This window comes from Alligator mississippiensis, chromosome 2 (assembly GCF_030867095.1).
Source record: "Alligator mississippiensis isolate rAllMis1 chromosome 2, rAllMis1, whole genome shotgun sequence".
NCBI lineage: Eukaryota > Metazoa > Chordata > Crocodylia > Alligatoridae > Alligator > Alligator mississippiensis.
This window is the reverse complement of record NC_081825.1, coordinates 60,166,195-60,186,487: the sequence shown is the minus strand read 5'-3', so window position 1 is coordinate 60,186,487 and position 20,293 is coordinate 60,166,195. Positions and strand designations below refer to the sequence as shown.

At 41.0% G+C, this 20,293-nt stretch overlaps 1 protein-coding gene across 1 annotated transcript in view; it reads left to right on the top strand.

The window, feature by feature from the left end:
• The window catches only part of KDR (kinase insert domain receptor), a 37,748-nt gene that overhangs the window by 15,659 nt on the left and 1,796 nt on the right, over positions 1 to 20,293 (top strand). The window contains exons 16-29 of the mRNA XM_014594902.2: positions 2,509 to 2,615; positions 3,014 to 3,149; positions 3,532 to 3,636; positions 4,299 to 4,412; positions 6,018 to 6,106; positions 8,095 to 8,251; positions 9,203 to 9,303; positions 10,658 to 10,780; positions 10,938 to 11,049; positions 11,458 to 11,557; positions 11,665 to 11,770; positions 16,566 to 16,717; positions 19,743 to 19,839; positions 19,957 to 20,054. Coding sequence (XP_014450388.1) covers positions 2,509 to 2,615; positions 3,014 to 3,149; positions 3,532 to 3,636; positions 4,299 to 4,412; positions 6,018 to 6,106; positions 8,095 to 8,251; positions 9,203 to 9,303; positions 10,658 to 10,780; positions 10,938 to 11,049; positions 11,458 to 11,557; positions 11,665 to 11,770; positions 16,566 to 16,717; positions 19,743 to 19,839; positions 19,957 to 20,054 — 1,597 coding nt within the window. The remainder of the gene's footprint in view (positions 1 to 2,508; positions 2,616 to 3,013; positions 3,150 to 3,531; positions 3,637 to 4,298; positions 4,413 to 6,017; positions 6,107 to 8,094; positions 8,252 to 9,202; positions 9,304 to 10,657; positions 10,781 to 10,937; positions 11,050 to 11,457; positions 11,558 to 11,664; positions 11,771 to 16,565; positions 16,718 to 19,742; positions 19,840 to 19,956; positions 20,055 to 20,293) is intronic.

Sequence of the window (20,293 nt, the reverse complement as noted above, 5' to 3'; positions counted from 1 at the left end):
GGGAAGCACTTTCCTTTTCCCCATCAGTCCTGTGTAGGTGAAAGATGTCAGAAGAAAAGGAGAGAGACTGAGAGACACTTAGGCTAGGGACAGACATTACATATAAACTGGTTTAAGTGATCAGCAACTGGTTTAAACCTGTAACAGAACAGATGTTCCGTGTACATAAACCAGTTCGAAAATAGCTGAAATTGGTTTGAGATAAATCTGGTTAAATGTAGTGCCAGACTTAACTGATTTGGGTTAAACCAGTTTATGCAATGTCTGTCTCAGACCCCTAGATGGCTTAAGACAAACCAGACTCCCCCAGCATCCCAGCATGTTCTCTGGCCTGGGCTTCCTGCTCCACAGCAGAGCTGGCCCCTCCCCTCTGCTCCCTGGCTGGAGCTTGGCAAAGACTGCAGGCGTCTGCCTGGCTTCCTCCTGCTCCCCATTCATCTCCCCACTCTGTGCTGAATAGGGATTGCCCTGTCCCCTCTGCCTTACGCAGACACGTCTTAGCATTAGCTAGTAGACCACATGCTGGCTACTGTCCATGCTGTGGCAGATGGGACAAAAGCAAAATCAACAGGTAGCTGGTAATGTCCCTCTGTTTTCTTAATGAGATGATAAACACAGAGTTAGGGGTGATAAAACACTGTTATCAGTTTCCTGCTGGGCTGGTCAGAAGGCAGGGGGAACAGAAATGTGCCTGTATTTCTGGGATGTCTGTGCAGTTACAAACTGATTCAGCCTAGTCAGGTTAAACTAACCTGCAAGATTAAATCAATTTAGGCTCAGGCATTTTAAATGTCTGTCCCTAGCCCCAAGCTCTATCAGTAAACATTCAATCTGTAGTGTTCAGAAGTACATGCAAGCTCTTTGGCATCCAGATACCACCACTAGGATGAGGCCAGGCAAGTTCTCCCTGACTCCCATGGCTGCTGCTTCTCCTTCTGCCACCATGAAACTTTGAGAGTCCCACCACATTTTTCACTCATTTCAAATTCGAGTCTTTAGGCAACACATGTACAAAGTCCTTCAGCATATGATTACCTTTATCCATATACCTGGGTCCTAATGAAGGCAGTAGGTGTTAAACATAAACATATACTAATTTATAAGTATATGTGCTTTGCTGATTGCCTTAATGATGAAAGCAACTGTAAGGTCTTTGCTGAACTAGGAGTTTTCTGCTGGGTTTAGTGGATTAGAACTACTTGTGGTGGGCACCATGCCCCACTAATTAATGTTTGCAAGACTGGTCCTTTGTTTATTCAATTCCATCACTGCTTTTTCTGAATGCAAAAGCTGAACCAAATGCTGATAAATGATCGTGCTAAATTTTAGACAAATTAGAATCCATTTGACCTTTCCATTGGAGAAAAAAATGGTCAGAAGCTCCTTGTCTATTTTTAGAAATCTACCAAATACTTCAAGAACACCTGTCTCCTAATTCAAGGTGATAAGTCATATTAGACTTGAGCTAATGATATTTTGTTGTTTTCTTATTTCCTATTGTAATATTAAAGGTGTGTTGGGTAGCATATTTTTATTGGACAGAAATGATCTATAAATAAACTTAATGTAAATGCCTGATTTCAGCTCACGTAATAAAAATAACTCTTTATTTTGTATGATCTGGTAGCTTTGTGAAACATGGAAGCATGTTTATGACACATTGTTTCATGCTAAGGAATTTATGTTGCTGCTCATCATGGGCTGTACAATGGAAAAAAACAATGTGCTATTGTGTGGGAGAAGCTATGATACAAGGGCTAAAATGCACAGGAATGCACTTAAGAAATGAGGGTTGCATTATCAGATGTGCAAGTGGTACTGTGTTTATTCCTTTAATCCTGGAATAAGGATCCATCAAATACATCCTTCCGATTTGACATACTCTCTCAGCTAGTACTGTAGGAACTACCTCCTAACATTCCAATTTCAGTAAGTAAAGACGTGTAGAGTCATTTCATGATAGGAAAGGACCTCTTTACAACTTTTTCAATTTTGGCATGGTGCATTTGCTTTGAATCTTCTTTGTAGAAAGGCGATTCTCTTTGTGTTTAAAAATGTTCATTTTGGGATATTCAGAATACCAGTTACTTTTAAAATTACTGTCTTGAAATTCTGCCCTTGGTTATATACACTGATGCATAACTATGTTTCTTAGAAACGAACTTGATATCAGTTAAGTTGCATAGCTGTAACTAACATTTTGCACCAATTTGTAGGATTCATAAAGTTTATGAGAAAACAGTGGACCAAGTCTTTGCTAACTTTTTGCATGGACAGTGCCATTTCTTACTGACTTTAGTGGCATTGCATGGTGTGTTAATCAACATAGAAATTGGCCCAGCACTCCAACATGCTAGACAGGGGTTTTGTCTTGTCTTAATTGGCTTGTTACATGTTGTGCTTTTAAAATGAATCTTCAGAACAAAGAACTCTATTTAGTACTTTGGCTAACTACCTAAACCAATAAGCTGTCAGCTATCAATGAAATCTTCATTTATTTCTTCCCAGGCGCTGAAGAGAAAACAAATCTGGAGCTCATTATCCTGGTTGGCACTGCAGTGATTGCCATGTTTTTCTGGTTGCTTCTTGTAATCATCCTCCGGACCGTTAAGCGGGTAACAAAATCATTCTCTGACTGTCCTATTGGCACTGGTCTTGCATGACAAATGAAAGTTGACTAGAGTTCATTTGTGTTGTTTCTTTCCATTGTTCTTATATCAACAGTCACATATTTTTCTCTCAGTGATATAACATTGTTGCCTGGAACTGAGGGTGCAGAATTTTTGGCTTAATTGAACCGGCACTTGGAGGAAAAAAATGCTTAAACTGTTTTGATTATTAAAAGGGTATTTAATTAACGAGAATCCATGTTTATGTTTTTGATGGCATGGGGGGGAAATACAAGTTTACATTTCTCTGAAACTTGAAAAAACTGAAGTGATAATTTTGTATACAGCACTGTTCTAGCCAGGAAATATAGTTTTATGTGACTGGAATTGATAATGTTTTCTAGGCCAATGAAGGGGAACTGAAGACTGGCTACTTGTCAATCATTATGGATCCTGATGAAGTCCCTTTAGATGAACACTGTGAACGCCTGCCCTATGATGCCAGCAAATGGGAGTTTCCTAGAGACCGATTAAAGCTAGGTATGTTTCCACTGCCCTAAAATGACATCACTGGGGCTTTAATGCACAGCATATATTGTACATAGAGGCTGAAGAAAGGAAACACTGCAGGTGGTACCCCTGGTGGAATTCTGGGTAACATGCATATAGATGTGAGAACACACTGGAGTACGTTAGTTCACTCCTGTGGGCCAAGAGATGCCAGGATTGTGGCCTCATCTGACTCAGCTGTGCAAAAACAGCTAGTTTGATAATCACTGTTGTGTATCCTCCCCCACACCTCCACGCACACACAAGGGAGGAAGTCCATTCATAATACATTGACTAAATTAGTTAAAATTAGCCTGGATTTTTATCCATTACTTTGACAGTAAGTCCTTATCTGCACACCTTCCTTTACCAGGTAAACCTCTTGGACGTGGAGCATTTGGGCAAGTCATAGAAGCAGATGCATTTGGAATTGACAAAACTGCTACCTGCAGGACTGTTGCAGTCAAAATGCTTAAAGGTACAAAGGAAGATTTAAATCCATTGTGGAAAAGACGCAGTGTATTTGTAATTGCCAGTCTTCTGTCTAGGAGTCAGGAATTTTGGGTGGGACGAGCGAAATCTGTTTTCCTCGATTGTGTGGTGGGCTCTCCTGGCTCAACCCCTTCCCTATCTCTCTCCTCTTTCATAGACCAGTCAAATACCACACCAATGGTGTTTGAGTGCCTTGGGCACTCAAACTCCATTATAGCACATGGCATAGTAGCTATGCCTGTGCTTTTTGTGACTGAATGCTTGATGGATTCAGACTACTGTGCCAGATAGGAGGCTAGTGACTGCTTTAAAAGGTTGCATAGAACAAAGGAGCTACTACCATAGTAGTATAGATAATTTGTCTGTCCTGTCGGATGTTTTACCTTTAGCAATGGTTGAGGAATGTTGTTTCAAAACAAAGTAAAACCAACTCTCTAATGCATTTCTCTGGCTGTCCGGTGTGGAAGAATGTACGTCTCAACAGTCCCATGAGAACAGTTTGTATTGGCACCCTGAAGCATTTCTGGCCTAGGTTAACCTGCAAATACATCTACCAAATGTTCAAAAATATTAAATCATATAGTTAGCAGCGGGAAAATCCTTTAAGCCTTTGGTGCTGTTCAGCTCTGTAACTTCTTGTCTTTACAGAGGGCGCTACACACAGTGAACACAGGGCACTTATGTCAGAGCTCAAGATCCTCATTCATATTGGTCATCATCTCAATGTTGTGAATTTGCTTGGTGCCTGCACAAAACCAGGAGGTAAGCAATAGATGGAGAAGTTTTGATGCTCTTTATTTTAGTGGTTGGAGTTACCATACAAATTCAGGGAAGCCATTTCTGATTAGTGGAGAATCATTAACAAGGGTTTGACTCTTCATTATAATTATTCCAGGGCTATTCATCAAGAGTAGGGACTTACTGAAATTGTGGCTGAAGTGCAATGTGTGGCATCTCCTCTTACCTTGCAGTTTTGCCTGCACAGCCCCCACTACTGATTGGTGGGGGGGAGCCCTGCTGCTTGCTCTGATTGTTGGGGATGTGAAAACTGCTGTTTTAACTGTGGTGCCATTTTTGCCTCCTGGCCAGTCAGCAGCAAGTAGCAGGGCCACCAGCACCCTTCAGCCAATCAGTAGTGGGAGGCAAAAACTGCACCATATTTAAAGCCATAGGTTTTGCCTCCCTGCCAGTCATGAGCAAGTGATGAGTGGTGGGGCCCCTCCACCAATTAGCAGCAAGGGGACACATGGGGGAAACTGCAAATTTAAAGGAGCCGTTGCACCATGCACTTCTGCTGCAATTTTGGTATGTCCCTAGTTATGGCGGACTCTGGACTGAGTGCCTGGATGATAGGATGGAAACTCAGCAGCCCTGTGTTCTGTTTCCAGCCATATCACTGAACTCTTATGTCACCTTGAAAAAGTCACTTCACTTTTCTGTACTTCAGTTGCTCTGAAAGCAAACAAACCTAGGCCAACATTTCACAAGTACAGTTTTTCCTGTGTCTGTAATAGACTAAATCACTGACAAAGTGTAACACTCCTCCCAAACTTTTGTGTACTAGTTGAGAAGAAATCCAATGTAAAGAACTTTTGTAATAATATTCCAAAGAAGCTGGTTTAGTGGTGATTTGGTTATTAATGTAACAAGCCTACAACTTCCTTTTTGCTGTTCAATAACTGTCATACAGTATTGGGGAAAAGAATAATGCTATAAATGTTTCTAAGGTGATATATTAGTTGTTGTTGCCCTAATAAGAGATCCATTCCCAGTATTTGGACTTTAAATTATAATTTAACAAATGCTAAGTGTGTAATTTTGCCAGTATGGGCATTGAATACAACATTTGGGCATCTTAAATTACATAATTGGGATTACATATTTTTTTTAAACATGCAGGCTTCCGTATGCAAAAAATGTATAAAAATAATGTGCTTATGTTTTGTACATAAAATACTTTAGTGGCTAATTTACATTACAGTGCATGCTGCTATCAATTTAGATTTTTTAATGGGTATCATATGTGCAAAATAATTCAGTGTGCATGGTAGTCAAGGTATTTGTGCAGGTAAATAGAAACAACATTTCTTACATGTTTTCAAAATGAAGTCTCTGCTGTTGAAAGTTTAGTGCAAACTAATGATTCCTTCTATCCAACATGGAGACAGAAATTGATCAAAAAAGAAGTTAATCATTGTCCTACTGTAAATAGATTTTTACTGAATATATTATAGACATTTTCAATAAAATTATTTGGAAAAATGGCAGAATGCTTTTTAAAAACAACAGATATTTCTAACTTTATGTTTTAAGGTGGACTAGAAAATAAACTGCCCTTCTTAAATAATTGCTTCATGTTTTATATAGGTCCACTGATGGTGATTGTTGAATACTGCAAATTTGGAAACTTGTCAGCTTATTTAAAGAGCAAGAGAAGTGAATTTATTCCTTACAAGGTACAGACTGCTGCTAGTGTCAAGAGTAAGAGTATAGGTTAAGGAGTGACTAAATTTAATTTCTAAAAGCGCTTTTCTCTTCCAAGTGGAAAGTGTGCTGGGAATTCTAGGGGACACTGTAATAATAATGATATGTGGGTCTTATAATAGAAATCAGAGATGGTAAATGACATTACAGTCCATCTCCCTGCCTGTACAATGTAGTTAGTTTGTTGTTGTTAGCTTTAAATGTGCAGAAACAAGGCTTGCACTGTTTCCCTTGGCAGCCTATTCTACCTTTGGCCGTATCTGTCAGGAAGGTTTTCCTAATAATCAGCCTGAATATTTTTCCTTTCTTATTTCCTTTGCACTATTCTCAGGTAAACTACCCATACCCACTTACACCATGCATAGAGTGCAGTTATTTATACACCATTCAAAAAGCTTTACACAGTCATGTCCTATCGTATATTATATATCCTATATTTTCATTGTTAAACTTGACTACACATAGTGGGCACTTTTCATCTTTCTTCATAAGTCAATTTGGCCAGCCAATTCATGTCACCCTTTTTATCTTCAAAACTTTTTGAAAAGACTTAACTACCTAGGTGAGATCCCAGCTTTACAAACAGGGAGCTGGAGGCAGAGGGGCAAAAACCAGCATTCCCATACTGGGATATGTGGGCCTCTGCGGGAACTGGGGTTGTTATTTGCCTTTGAATATCAGGGCATTTATGAAAGGCATGAATGTACATGATTTTGGGTACTTAATACTGAGTATTATGACTGAGAAGTCTTCCTCAGAGCCCAGAGAAAGCCGGTGTCAGAGGGATTTTAAAACTGTGGAAATGAGAAGCATTTGTGTGCAGGAGATAAACAGTGATCTGCTCTGTCTGGTTACTGCAGAGAAAGAGAGGAGAATGGAGATGAGATGAATGTGAGGAGGGTGTTGAACATTGCAAATAAACAGTGGGGATTATGAGAACCAATGGGGGCAGGAAAGTCGTGTTCTTTGGCAATGACTATTGCAAAACTGAAGCAGGAGACAATGGGTTTGTAGGGAAGATAGTCTATTGGCTCTGTAAATCAGATGCTGGGAGCTGGAAGGGATCAGGTTGAAGTACAGCAGGGAGGACTTACAGAAGGGCTAAATGAAAGGGGATTGGAGTGAAGAGACTGAACAGAGTGAGGGGAGAATTTCTAAAACAGTGCATTTACACAAGATGTGGAGATGCCTAATTAGCTCTGCAGTTTGCACGCAGCCCTGTTAGGCCACAGGAAACTAATAACCTCTGCAGCAGGTTAGTATTTGTAAATACAAGTCCTATACTGCTGCAGAGTTTTTGGTTTTTTTTGTATTGAGCAACACATGTAGATGCTGACCTGGATAGCTGGGACACATGGGTACTTCAGTGCAGGGGACTGCCTGCTGGCTAGCACCACGCTGGAGCACCTTCATGCTCCAGAGTCAGCCCCTACACAGCACGTTGAGCTGTGTCAGAGCAGTCCCAGGATGGCAGGCTGACCCACCGGGCCCACTGCCAGTTGGAGCTGCTCCAACATGACTCACCATGCCATGGTCCCGGGTGCATGTGTAAACACGGCACCTAGGAGCAATAAAATCTGGTGTGATATGTGCTGGAGTTTATTGCTTCGCATTAATATGTACTTGTAGATGTGCCCACTATGTGCATGCTAGTCCAGCAAGTTGTGGAGCATAATGACACAGCAAAAGGCAGGCCAAAATCTCTCTCCCACAGCAGCCTGTTCATAACATTAGATACTTGTGAGCTCTGCCTTGCTTCCTTGTAACTAGAAGTGTGAAGACTGCAGTGGGTAGCTGCTGTATTCAGGTGGAGGGAAGTTAGGAGCCTACTTAGTGCCTTCTGCATGGCTCTTTCTCTCTACTCTGGCTCTGTGAGGCCTTGCTTTATACAGTGTGAAATGTCACTTCCTGCTTAAAAAGTATTGAAAAAACTCTTATTTGTTTTCTCCCTGCTTAATAGGCTAAAAGTGCCAGATTTAGGCAGGGAAAAGAAAACTATGTTGGTGACCCCTCAGCAGACTTGAAGTGCCGCCTCAATAGCATCGCAAGCAGCCAGAGCTCAGCCAGTTCAGGGTTTGTGGAGGAGAGATCGCTCAGTGATGTGGAAGAAGAGGAAGGTAAGATGTATGTCCTCACTTGGTTTTGGATAATTGTTCTTTTGTAGGACCTGCCTTAGGACATGCTTAGCCGGGCTGAATCAAGCTGGAAGCTTGATTTGCAGCAGATCAGGTTGAACAAAACTCTAATTTGAGGACCACTGTAATTTAGAATCTCTTTCTCTTCAGTGTAGTTTAGGGTAACTTCAGAGTTTCCAAGGATTATATTTTTAATACATTTGTCTTGAATTCCCATGAGCTTATATTGGAATTGGGCAGTTAAAACCTCAGACAGCACCGTGACAGTTTAGAGATGTGTGTGCACACGTGTGTTTTGAGAGTGCCAGTGTTATGAAAACACCAGCTGAATTTCACATGAGTTTTTTGCCAGAACTTAACTAACTATGAAATTCCATCTACCACCCTGCTTATTGATTTGTTCCCCTATCTCCGCAAGAGATATCGGAGATAGATAGCCTAGACTAAGGCTCTCTTCATTTCCTTTAATACAGGCACTCCATTTGATAAATGTTTTCTTAGTGATTGTTTCAGGAATATGCTCTGGCTCCTAGGAATTAGGTTCCTAAATCCCTTTGGGATCTGGGCTTGAGTATACATGGTTATGGATTTTTTTTCAGATTGCTAGAGGATGAGATTAAATGAATCACTCCCCCATGTAGCAGTTTGTTTATCATCCACAAAAATATTTCCCTTGACCTCTTATCCCCTAATGAGCACTGGATGGGATCTCCCTATTGCACCACTTCTTGGTCATCTCTTGGGATAGCTACACAACTTTCTTTTTCCTGTGTGTGCTGCTTTTGCAATTCACTCAACTCCTGTAAATGCTGGAAATGAGAAAGCAAGCAAGGCTGGGTTCTGAATCTGCATTTTTTGCCCAGCAGTGAAAAAATCTTAAGGTGAAATCAGACGTGGAGAACATGTTTGACTAGTGTCACTATTTCCTTACAGCAACTTCTGAAGATCTCTGCAAGAACTCTCTGACGTTGGAGGACCTTATCTGTTATAGTTTTCAGGTGGCCAGAGGGATGGAGTTCTTGGCTTCACGCAAAGTAAGAAACCTTTCAGAAAAAATGGCATTTTAAATATAAGTAATCACTGTAGGAAATGATTAGCAATTTTTTATACAGAAGCAGTGTGTTCATCTTTGGACTGGCAACCATCCACATCACATTTTTGATTGCTCTAAAGTATCTGAGTAGTTAATATTACGAAGCAAAGCATTCCCTGCAAAGTACTTTTATTGACTGGAATGTTAGCAATTTGTGTAAAGTTCAGTAGTCACCAATTCATAGAAGAATGATTTAAGTGGCCCAGGGGAATGTTTTATGAAGAAAGATGAAAAGAGCTAGGGACCATTTCATGGTAAATGATGCCAAGCTAGAGTAGATGGACTTTGCTCTGAAGAAATCTCTCTGTAGCTCATTGTAAATGTTGGAAACTCCCATTTGGGACACTGCAAAGAAATGAATGCAGATACAGTAGTGTAAATATCTCCTTGATGGATCTCTTCCTGGCCTATGACACAATGGAAATGCAACGTTTCCATGGCGTTCTGGGCTTTTGTAGGTGGTAGGATAAAAACAAAAAAATATTAGATAAAATGGAAGAGAAACGTTAGGCTAGAGATATGCCCTAATGGTGGGATCAATTGGAATACAAAATCAGCTGTCTGAGGAAGACTTCAGTTTCTTTGCATCAGTCCTTAAACATGCATTTGTCCATGTCCTCAAAAATATATTGCACTGAACAATCCTGTACATACAACCTGCTAGGCGATTTGCATATAGGTGTTATGTGTCCCTTTTCTGTGCCTGAACCATGAAGGATGTGAGATTAACATCTTCAGCTACAGAGTCTAGCTTTCTATTTCAAGCAATAGAGGCTTGAATGCTTGGCTTGTAGGTTGCTAGTGTGCAGTCTATGATGGTAGGTCCTACAAGTAAGAGGATGGAGATTTCCAGCTCTAATTGATTCCAGTGGAGAATAATTTTAACATGAGATAGTAGAGCATTTTAAACCTGTGCGTGTATTAAAAAGAGCAGTCTCTCACAGCCATGATGGGAAGCATGGATTTGATGAAAATGAATGTATACTTGTGGTAATCATATCCTAACCTGTTTTATGTCTCTTTTTTTTGGCTAATTCACTTCCTAACTTGAAAAGCCCTGCTTATTGCATAGATATGTTTAAACTTGGCTCAGAAAGATTTTTGTCTTCAAATCAGTTACAATAATGAAAAAAGCCCTTAAAATGAGTAACTGATGCTGGAATTTCTTTTGCTTAATAGGGTTCAAGCAGCAACTGGCCTTTGAGGGTGAGGTCAACACAGACGAGAAATAGAACAACTTCTGGACTGGGCTATGACAGCAGCCAACCTATAAACATATTTTCTTCTCTTTCTAGTGCATCCATAGGGACCTGGCGGCTCGCAACATCCTCTTATCAGACAATAACGTGGTCAAAATCTGTGACTTTGGCTTGGCACGAGACATTTACAAAGATCCAGATTATGTCAGGAAAGGAGATGTAAGTTACATGGACTAATTGGAACCATTTAATTTGACGCAGTACTAGTTATACTATTCTTTATCCCAACATTCATTCTTAACAGAATCATAGAATATTTTCCTTCCCTTGTCTTTTTTTTTTATTCAAGTTTAATTATATTTAACAATGCTTTCAGGCCAGACTACCCTTAAAATGGATGGCACCAGAAACCATTTTTGACAGAGTATATACCATTCAGAGTGATGTATGGTCCTTTGGGGTTCTGCTGTGGGAAATATTTTCGTTGGGTAAGTCCTTTTTTATTGGCATGCTGAACCTTTTTCAAATGTGACCAATAGAACTAGTTGAAGAATCAGTAAAGTATGTTTGTGGGATGTTGTAGAAATGTTTAACATTCTGAAATTTCAAAACTACAAGGGAATACATATTTTCAGGTTCCCATAAAAAAAAAAAAAAAAAAAAATCAAATTCAACATTCAGGAACAGACATCTGAAGTGGATTTTCATATAGTTTACACAGGGCATTATGTGCATCATTTTTACAAACAGTGACTGCATGCAACCTAGGTGATTGAACATGCACATACTGTATATCTAATTGTTTGATTTGTTCATTCAATAGTAATCATTTCATGACCGACTTAGCTGATTGATAGTAAGACCAAGAATTTTAAGTGCCACTGTTGTCCTCTTAGGAGCTTCACCTTATCCTGGTGTGAAAATTGATGAAGATTTTTGTAGAAGACTGAAAGAGGGAACAAGAATGAGAGCACCAGATTATACAACCCCAGAAATGTAAGAATTGGAAGCTGTGCAGATACCTTAAAGAAGTAGCAATCTTTTGAAATAACAGAATCTGCTGTCCTCATTGCCCTGATATTGTCATGGTCTTATCCCTCAAGGTACCAGACGATGCTGGACTGCTGGCATGGTGATCCTAAGCAAAGACCAACATTTTCTGAGTTAGTGGAACACTTGGGAAACTTACTACAAGCAAATGTCCACCAGGTATGTGAAAAATGCTCATTTTCTTGTTAAAATATGGTTTAATATACTTTCCTTCCTGCATGGAATCCTGTAAAGAGTACTGACTTGTATAACTTTCTGTTGGGCCATCATTTATCGCGTTGTCACCCTGAGTTGAAGCAAGTAATAGAAATCGTGGTTCACAGAGGTCTATGGTAAATATACTCTAGGTCTGTTTACTGCTCCCTGCCAGTGTGCCTGTTTTACTCTGCCTCTAGGTCACTGAAGACCAGGAATCCTGGTTTTCTCTGTTTAAAAATAGCAAATTTTCTGATTTTTTTTAAACGCAAGTTTTGTAATTAAGACCCCAAAATCTCTGGTTTTCTATGAAACACCACTCTATCTAATCTACCTATCTATTAGGGCTGTGTGAAGCTTCGGTCCCTGATTCAATTTGGCCCAATTCAGTGGCTGAAACTCTGAATCCAAATCAAATCAGAGGACCCTTTAATCTCTCCGAATCGAATCACAACCCTCCAAATTGATTCGGAGATTTGGACATAGAGACAGCTTTAAATGTTTTTTCTACATACCTCTAGGTAGCAGGGGCTTGTGAGTGCTGCAGTGCTGGGCCAGATGGAGTGTCCCACAGAAGTGAGGCAGGGCTCCCCAGCATGCTCTGCAGCAGACCCAGAAGTAAACCAGAAGCACTTCCGGTCCTCTGCCGGGGAGCCCCCTCGTGCCCCTCTGCATCGCTGACTGGTGCCTCCTGGGTCTGGGGGTGCACCCGGGGTCCCCTGTGGCCAATTGCCAACCCGGGGAGTGTGTGGGGGGGCCCGCAGTGAGCTCCTTGACAGACCTGGAAGTGGCCTGGAAGTACTTCTGGTCCACTTCCAGGTTCGTTGCTGAGCATGTGGAGGGGTCCCTCACACTCCTGTGAGATGCTCCATGCGCCCTAGCATCACAGCAATCACGAGCCGTGCCTGGTACCTCAAGGTATGTAGAAAAAACTTGTAAAGCTGTGTCTATGTCTGAATCGGTATCGAATCTTCAGATTCAGATTTGGCTGAATCGAATTGGGGACAGTGATCCAAATCAACTAATCAAATCACTGTCCGGAATCCAAATTTGAATCAAATAGGGCCCGCTTCCCACACCCCTACTATCTATCGATAGAGCAGAGTGTGTGTGTGTGTGTGTGTAGCTGTGTATAGAGGTATCAATTGCACACAATGTTTTATTGATATAGTTACAACTTTAAAGTCATTTGGAAGCCTACCAGTGCCTCACTTACTATAATAAAATAAATTCTAAATACCTTCAAATTTTGGCATTTGATTTTTGGGTTTATCATGGAAAATCAGAGCTCTCCTTGCCCCCTTTGCCCATCAGGATGCAGATCCACACACACACACTGCTTTGTGGCACTGAGCAACCCTGATACGCCAGTGCCCTGCGTATGCCATATTAGGATATGCCAGTGCCCTGCCTATGCCCTCACTTCTCACCCACAGCTCCCCTGGCCCTGCCAGGGCTATGTGGCCAGGGGCACAGCTCCACATCCCCCTGCCCCCCCAGCAGTACCTGAGTCCCAGCTGCCACCTGTGGGCCCAAGTCGGGAGCAGAACAGAGCAGAGCCTGGCTCCCCCTCCCCCATGGCTGGGATGGTTGGAGTGGATCATGAGACGGGGGGGCATGGATGCAGGTTGCCTACTGCAGGCTTGCTGACCTCCCCATGGGGCCTCCGCAGCCCAGCGGGTAGTACCCAGCATGGCAGGGTAGAGTGGGACGGGGAAGCTTGGTGCTGCTACCAGGAACTCCATGCTGCCATGACGAGGTGCCCCCTGCCCACCCAGTAGCAGCATGGGGCACAACCCTATGCCACCACAGCTTCTGCTGCCAGGCAGGCAGGGGGCGCCTCGTCATGACAACATGGGGCTCCTGGTGGCGGCACTGCAGGAGCTGCTTTCCAGGCTGTCTGGTGGCCATGTGCATGTGTGTGCACGCCTATGCACATGGCACCCCCTGCCTGACCGCCCTCCTCCCGCCCCCCTAAGCCTCTTGCAGGCTAGAACTCTGCCAGCCTGCAAAGGGAAACCCACCTTTTCCTATATTTTTTCTCCATTAAAGAAGAAAACCTGGGTTTTTCTCCTTAAAAAGAGAAAATCCAGTTTTATTGCATTTTTCTGTGGTGAACAGAAAACCTGGATCCCTGCTGAACACGCTCCAGTGGTTGAGGTGTTAATCTGAGATTGAGACTTGTACAGAATTCCTTGCCTCATTACAAGCTGCCTGTTACACTGTACACAAGTCACTTAGGCCCAGATCTACAAAAGAATTTTTGAAGCAAACTTCCATTTATTGCACTGGGACATAGGAAACTAAGTAGGAGTTACTTGTCTAAATACCTTTTGAAAATTTGGGGTGTAATATCTCTCACTCTATTCCATCTGTAAAATGAGGATAATGACATGTCCCTATTTCACAGCAGTGAAATGACTGTAAGGATATTATCTTAGTTACTTAACACTTGACAGTCTTTAAAGGGGCAATATAATCAGCAAGGATAGACTCTCACTTCTGTGGCTGTTCTGCATTTGTTTCACCTTCTACATATGTGCAATCATAAGCATACCCCAAAGTATGGGATGTAAGCATAAACTCTTTACACACAGCTTGCGCTTAGATATGCATATATGTTGTTCTCATTGAAATCAATGGGAATTTCCCTGAGGTAGATTTTGATCACTTAATATTATTACTCTATTTTGTGTATGACAAATTTCAGAACAAGAGGGTGAATTTGTTTCCTAGCATAAAGGTCTTTTGAATTTCATATGATGTACATTCTGTGCATACTTGCTCAGTCAAATGTATTTGACTGTTGACTATCACCATCCAGATGGAGGACTGTGGTACTGTTATAGAAGAGAAATATATTATTTTCTGTAACCAATGAGTGATTAAATCTTTATATGTAATCAAGATTACATGCAATTTGGGTAAAAGCAGGCTAATTTAAAGTGATGAGGCTAAATGCTACCCTCATTTACACCTGAGTAACTGAAGACAGAATTTGGCCAGTGGTAATAAGTTTTACTCATTAGGTGCACTGCACAAACAGATCCTTGACAGTTCAGATGTGCATTCAGTTTTTCTATCCAAATGAAGGAGTGCATCAACCTTTTCTGTTTCCAGTCTCGTTTCCATAGATAAAATATTATGCATAAACATCTCAATACCTCCATCTAAGGATCTGAACCTTTGAATCATGGTTACCAGACTACCAATAGCCTCTAGAACTGACAATATAAACACATTTCTCTGTTTAAAGGTCCAGTCCTATGTGGAATTGTACAGCTCTTTGGTGATGTTCAATTCTCATTTAATATAATGGGAAATGATGGAGCTTAAACCTTTGTGGATGTGATTTGAGTCTTAACTGCTTGAACTAGTGTTTCATATAGAGAAGATATGAAGTGTACTGTAACAAATATCTATTAGTAGCAACATATGTGGGCAGATATTGGTAGCATGCATTGTGTAGACCAGGGACACTCAACCTTCAGCCTGTGAGCCAAATCCAACCCATGGAGCCATGAATCTGGCCCAGGGGGATCTCCATGGGTTAGAAAATTTGTTAGTGGGGGAGCAGTGGAAGCTCTGCATGGGCAGATCCTGGGCCAGTGGTGTGCAGTGGGATCAGGGCCAGGCCTGCACCTGGTACAGTTGGAACAAGCAGGTCCCATCCGATTCCCTCCTACCGCCCTGCACATCTGGATCAGGGATGGGATGCTCTGCCCTCATTTGCACACCTCCCATGTGTCCTGATTGGGGTCAGGGTGCTCCCCACACCTCTGTGCATCCAGACTGGGGCTACTCCATGTCTATCGCCACCCCCTCACTTCTGGATCAGGGCCAAGCCACTTCCTGTCCCTCCTTCCTCCTGGATCAGGGTCAGGCTGTGTACCCCACTGCAGCCAGATCAGACCCCTGCCACTCTGACTCTGTGTACTCTATTGAGCACACTAGTTGCATCTGGCCTGCAGATGGACCTGGCACCGCCCATCCGGCTTGGGGTAAAAAGGTTGGGCACCACTGGTTTAGGCTAATAGAGTTGGTTACAAGGAATGGTTACAAGCCAAGCAGTAACTACAGATGCATATATATTTCTCTGATAATTAATCTAAAATTAAATCTTGAAAGAAGAAATTCTTATAATCCTTTAGGCTACTTTAAAAAAGCATTCATTTGTCATGTACTGTATCTCACTGGTTTGTCATTGATGCTTTACTTTTGCCTGCAATGGGTTTTTCATTAATTTTCCTCCATTAATCGGGTGATTAATTTTTCGTAATCAGTGCTTTAAAATCAACATCTGGAAATTCAGTGAAATCCTTATTATCACTAATATCAGTTTAGAATATTTTACCAATGATTTGTGTGTGTGTGTGTGTGTGTGTGTAAATGTGATCTACTTTTAGCTGACTCTTGCATGTTTGCCCAAGTCATGTAGACTGGTCAGTTTCACTTTGGTTTTGGTTATTTTCTTATTTCGTGCTCTGAAGCAGTATCTTGGTTTGTTTTCAATCATTGAAAGAAGCTACATTTTTTTTAACTGAAATAAAAATGTAATTAGATATTAGCTTCTGTTTTAGTACTGAAAAATCTAAATCTTGTCTAAATGTTGCAAAGTTTCTTAAAGTTGGTAACTTTTCATATATTATCAGCATATGTCATTCTGCTTTATAGTTCTGTGAAATAGCTTTGCTTTTATAACAATTCAGATACTGAGTGCCTGTGACAGTTATTTCTGATCTTGTTCTGTGTTCCACAGGATGGTAAAGACTACATTGTCCTTCCTCTGTCAGTATCACTGAACATGGAAGAGGATTCTGGACTCTCTTTGCCAACCTCACCTGTTTCCTGTAGGGAGGAAGAGGAAGTGTGTGATCCTAAATTCCATTATGACAACACAGCAGGAACTAGGTATTTTATAGGGTTAACATCCTTTTGGGGCCTCTAGACAATTTTGTTCAAGTTGGGGGAGAGAAAATGAAAGGAAGAGACTTCAGCTTCTATAGTCCATATTTAATTCTGTCTATAGGATAAGAATAAATGTCATCTCTATAGGAGAATGTTCTGAAATGTTCAGCAATAATGTTAATGTATTTTCTCTTTATCCTTTCAAGAACTCCTACTCTCATCCAAAAAGTGCAATAGTATTAATAGGTAGTTTATGTCTAGGCTAGTTATATCTAGTCATCCTTCTTAGTTTTGTTTAGGTTCTTATACCATATGCTACTTATACCATAATGATAATGAATCTGTCGCTACAATGGTAGTGAATCTATCACTACATCTTTCATCCTTAACAAGAACCTTACACCAATCTCCTAATATTTCTACTGACAAGATAGAAAAGTTGGTATTTCAGTTTTGGATTGAGAGAAGTTGAGTTAAGTTGTTGTTGTTTATTATGTCCCTTTTAAAAGGACCATGAGCAGCTGGAGTTTGTGAAAAGGCATCCGAGGGGGTGCTGCTGAAAGAGACAGTGGGCATTATGAAACATGGCTTAGATGCTCCTGGTGACAAGAGTTTTGCAGCTGACAAGGCAAACTAGGAGCTTAACACACATGATGTTGAGAAGGCTAAAATGTTCAATGTCTTATTTTTTTGTCTCCAGAAATTGTGGCTTACCAAAATTTAATATGAATAACAAGGGAGTAATCAAGAATAGGGAAAGAGCAGGTTAAAAAATATTTAGATAAATTGGATTTTTTCAAGCCAAGAGGGCCTCATTTAATGAACCAACTGAAGCAGTTTCGGAACCAGTTATAGTTGTTTTCACGAATTGTGGAGGACAGATGACAACTGAAGAAGGGCAGACATAATACCTATCCTATAAAAAGGGAGTGGGGAAGGAGGGCTAGGGGAGAGATATTGTGATCAATCTGCTTACCTCTAATACATGGGAATATACTACAACAAAAGATAAACAGTGAGCGTAAGCAACAGGAATAAATTATTCCAATAAAATCTAGTTACCTTCTTTGGAAGGATAACTAGTTTAGTAGATAAAATATGAAATGTGTTATCTTAACTTTAGTCGGGTTTTTGACACAGTTTTAAGTGACGTTCTCATAAGTAAACGAGGAAAATAGTCTGGGTGAAATTGCTAGAAAGGTAATGCACAACTACAACTCATTGAAAAACTGTGCTCAATGGTTTGCTGTCCAGTTGTAGGCCCTAGCAAATGGAGTTCCACAGGGATCTGTTCTCAGTCTGATTCCAGTTACTTCATGAATTAATTGGATAATGAGAGGGAGAGAGTATGCTTAATACACTTGAGGGTGACACTAAGCTGGGAGGAGTTGTAAGTACTTTGGAAGATAGGATCCGAATTCAAAATGATCTAGATAAACTGGAGAAGCAGTCTAAAAAGAATAAAATTAAATTTGGCTTATGCAAGTGCAAAGTACTTCTCTTGGGGAAACCAAAATAAAATTCCCAAATATGAAATGGGAATAAGAAGCTGGGCATTAGAACTGTAGGAAAGGATCTGAGGGTTATAGTGAACCTCAGACTGAATATGTCAACAATATGATGCTGTTGCAAAGAAGAAAAATGTCATACTGAAATGTATCAACAATTATGTTTTATATAAAGAGTTGGGTGGAAATTGTTCTGATCTGCTTGACACTGGTGAGGCCTCAGCTGGAATGCTGCATTTGATGCTAGGCACCACACTTCATGAAAGATATCAATGAGCAGAGCCCAGAGGGGAACAAGGATGACAAGAGGTTTAAAAAACATGACCTGAGAGGAAAGCGTGAAAGAATTGTTTGTTTATTCTAAAGAGAGGAGACAGGGCAGACATAAGAACAGTCTTAAAATATGTAAAGGATTGTTTATAAAGAAGCTGATGGCTAATTATTCTCCTTGTCCACCAGGGGTAGGTAAATGGTTTGATTCACAGTGTGGGAACATAGGTTAGATATTAGAAAAACATTTCTCACTAGAAGGATAGTTAAGCATTGGGCCAGATTTGCTTAGTGAAGTTGTAGCTTCCCCATTCTAGGAGGTTTTTAAGAACAGGTTGGACAACTTAACTGTTGGGTATGATCTGTGTATAAATGATCCTGCTGCAGAGCCAGGGAATACATTAGATGACCTCCTGAGGTTCCCTCCCACCCTTCATTTCTATGGGGCATGTCTGTATGACACCAAGCTAGCTGCATTGTGCCCGAAAAGCTCAAGACACCTTAGCTCAGCCTTCTGACCAGGCTAATGTATACTGCCAAGAAGTACATTAGTTTGCATGGAAAGCTGTACTAATGTGGCTACACAGCTTCTGGTAGATGACTTGGCTTGTTTATGACTGACTTGAGTATCTCTACATGGCAGTACTTTTGTCTCAGTGATTTCACCATTTGAATAGACAGATTGGCACCACTTTTCCATTTAAATGGAGGAGTAAGAGCAGTTACCTCCAAGGTCTTAGCCCATGCTGTTGCAACTCCTGCTGAACTTCTGCTCAGAAGCTTCTTTTGGAGAAGAGCCTCGAGAAAGGTGAGATGTGGAACATATGGTCCTAAACTCCCACAGTTTAAGAGGAGGCAGGTTGCTGAGTCTGCTGTTGTTGTCTGAAGTCCAGCTTGGGGTCTCAGAAGTACAGTCCAAAGAAAGAGACTTATGATTGTGATCCAGGCTCCTCTGTTTATTATACTTCCAAGGGAAGTTTGCAGGAAATGAAACCTCCAGCATAACTAAGAAAAAGGAGGTTGTTGTTTTTTAAAAGATATTTCTTAGAATTTGCTTAGGGATCAAGGTTTCCAGCAGCAGTAGGTCAGAAACAGGCCACTTTCTGGCGAATTTCCCCTTTTCAATAGCTGCATATTTTGAGGTTTGCATAATGTGTTATGTTTGCTGTGGAAAGATGAAGGTTTCTGATCCCTTAGGTATGATTTACAGCCAAATAACCTCACACACGCATACCACTTTTCTCTTTCAGTCAGTATCGACAAGGTAGTAAAAGAAAAAGTCGACCTGTGAGTGTGAAAACCTTTGAAGATGTCCCATTAGTACCCACAGTACAAGTTAGTCAGGAGGTAGGTTTGTCTGTCTCTTTCTCTTGTTTTTTTACATCTTTTCATATTTCTTGTGCTCCTTTTCCATGCTGGTGTGTGATTCTGTCTGATCAGTTACATCTCTTTGGCTCTTTAAAGGACAATCAGACAGACAGTGGTATGGTTCTTGCATCTGAAGAGCTGAAGACACTGGAAGACAGAGCTAAACAAACAGGCCCTGAAACGCTTCCCTTTAGGTATGGTTCATGCAGCCTGTCTGATGTACTAAGCTTTTCAGATGTGGATGTATGTGCTCACTGGAACCATGAAGAGAGATGCTGAGCTAGTTCTGCACATACTAGTTTCAGAACCAGAAGCAGCAAAGGCATTTTAGCATGGCAGTCTACAGTAATTTTAGATGCTGAGCTATCTTGAAAGACAGAAGCTTCACCCAGAGTGATCTCACTGTTCCATTAAAACATAAGCAAAAATAACC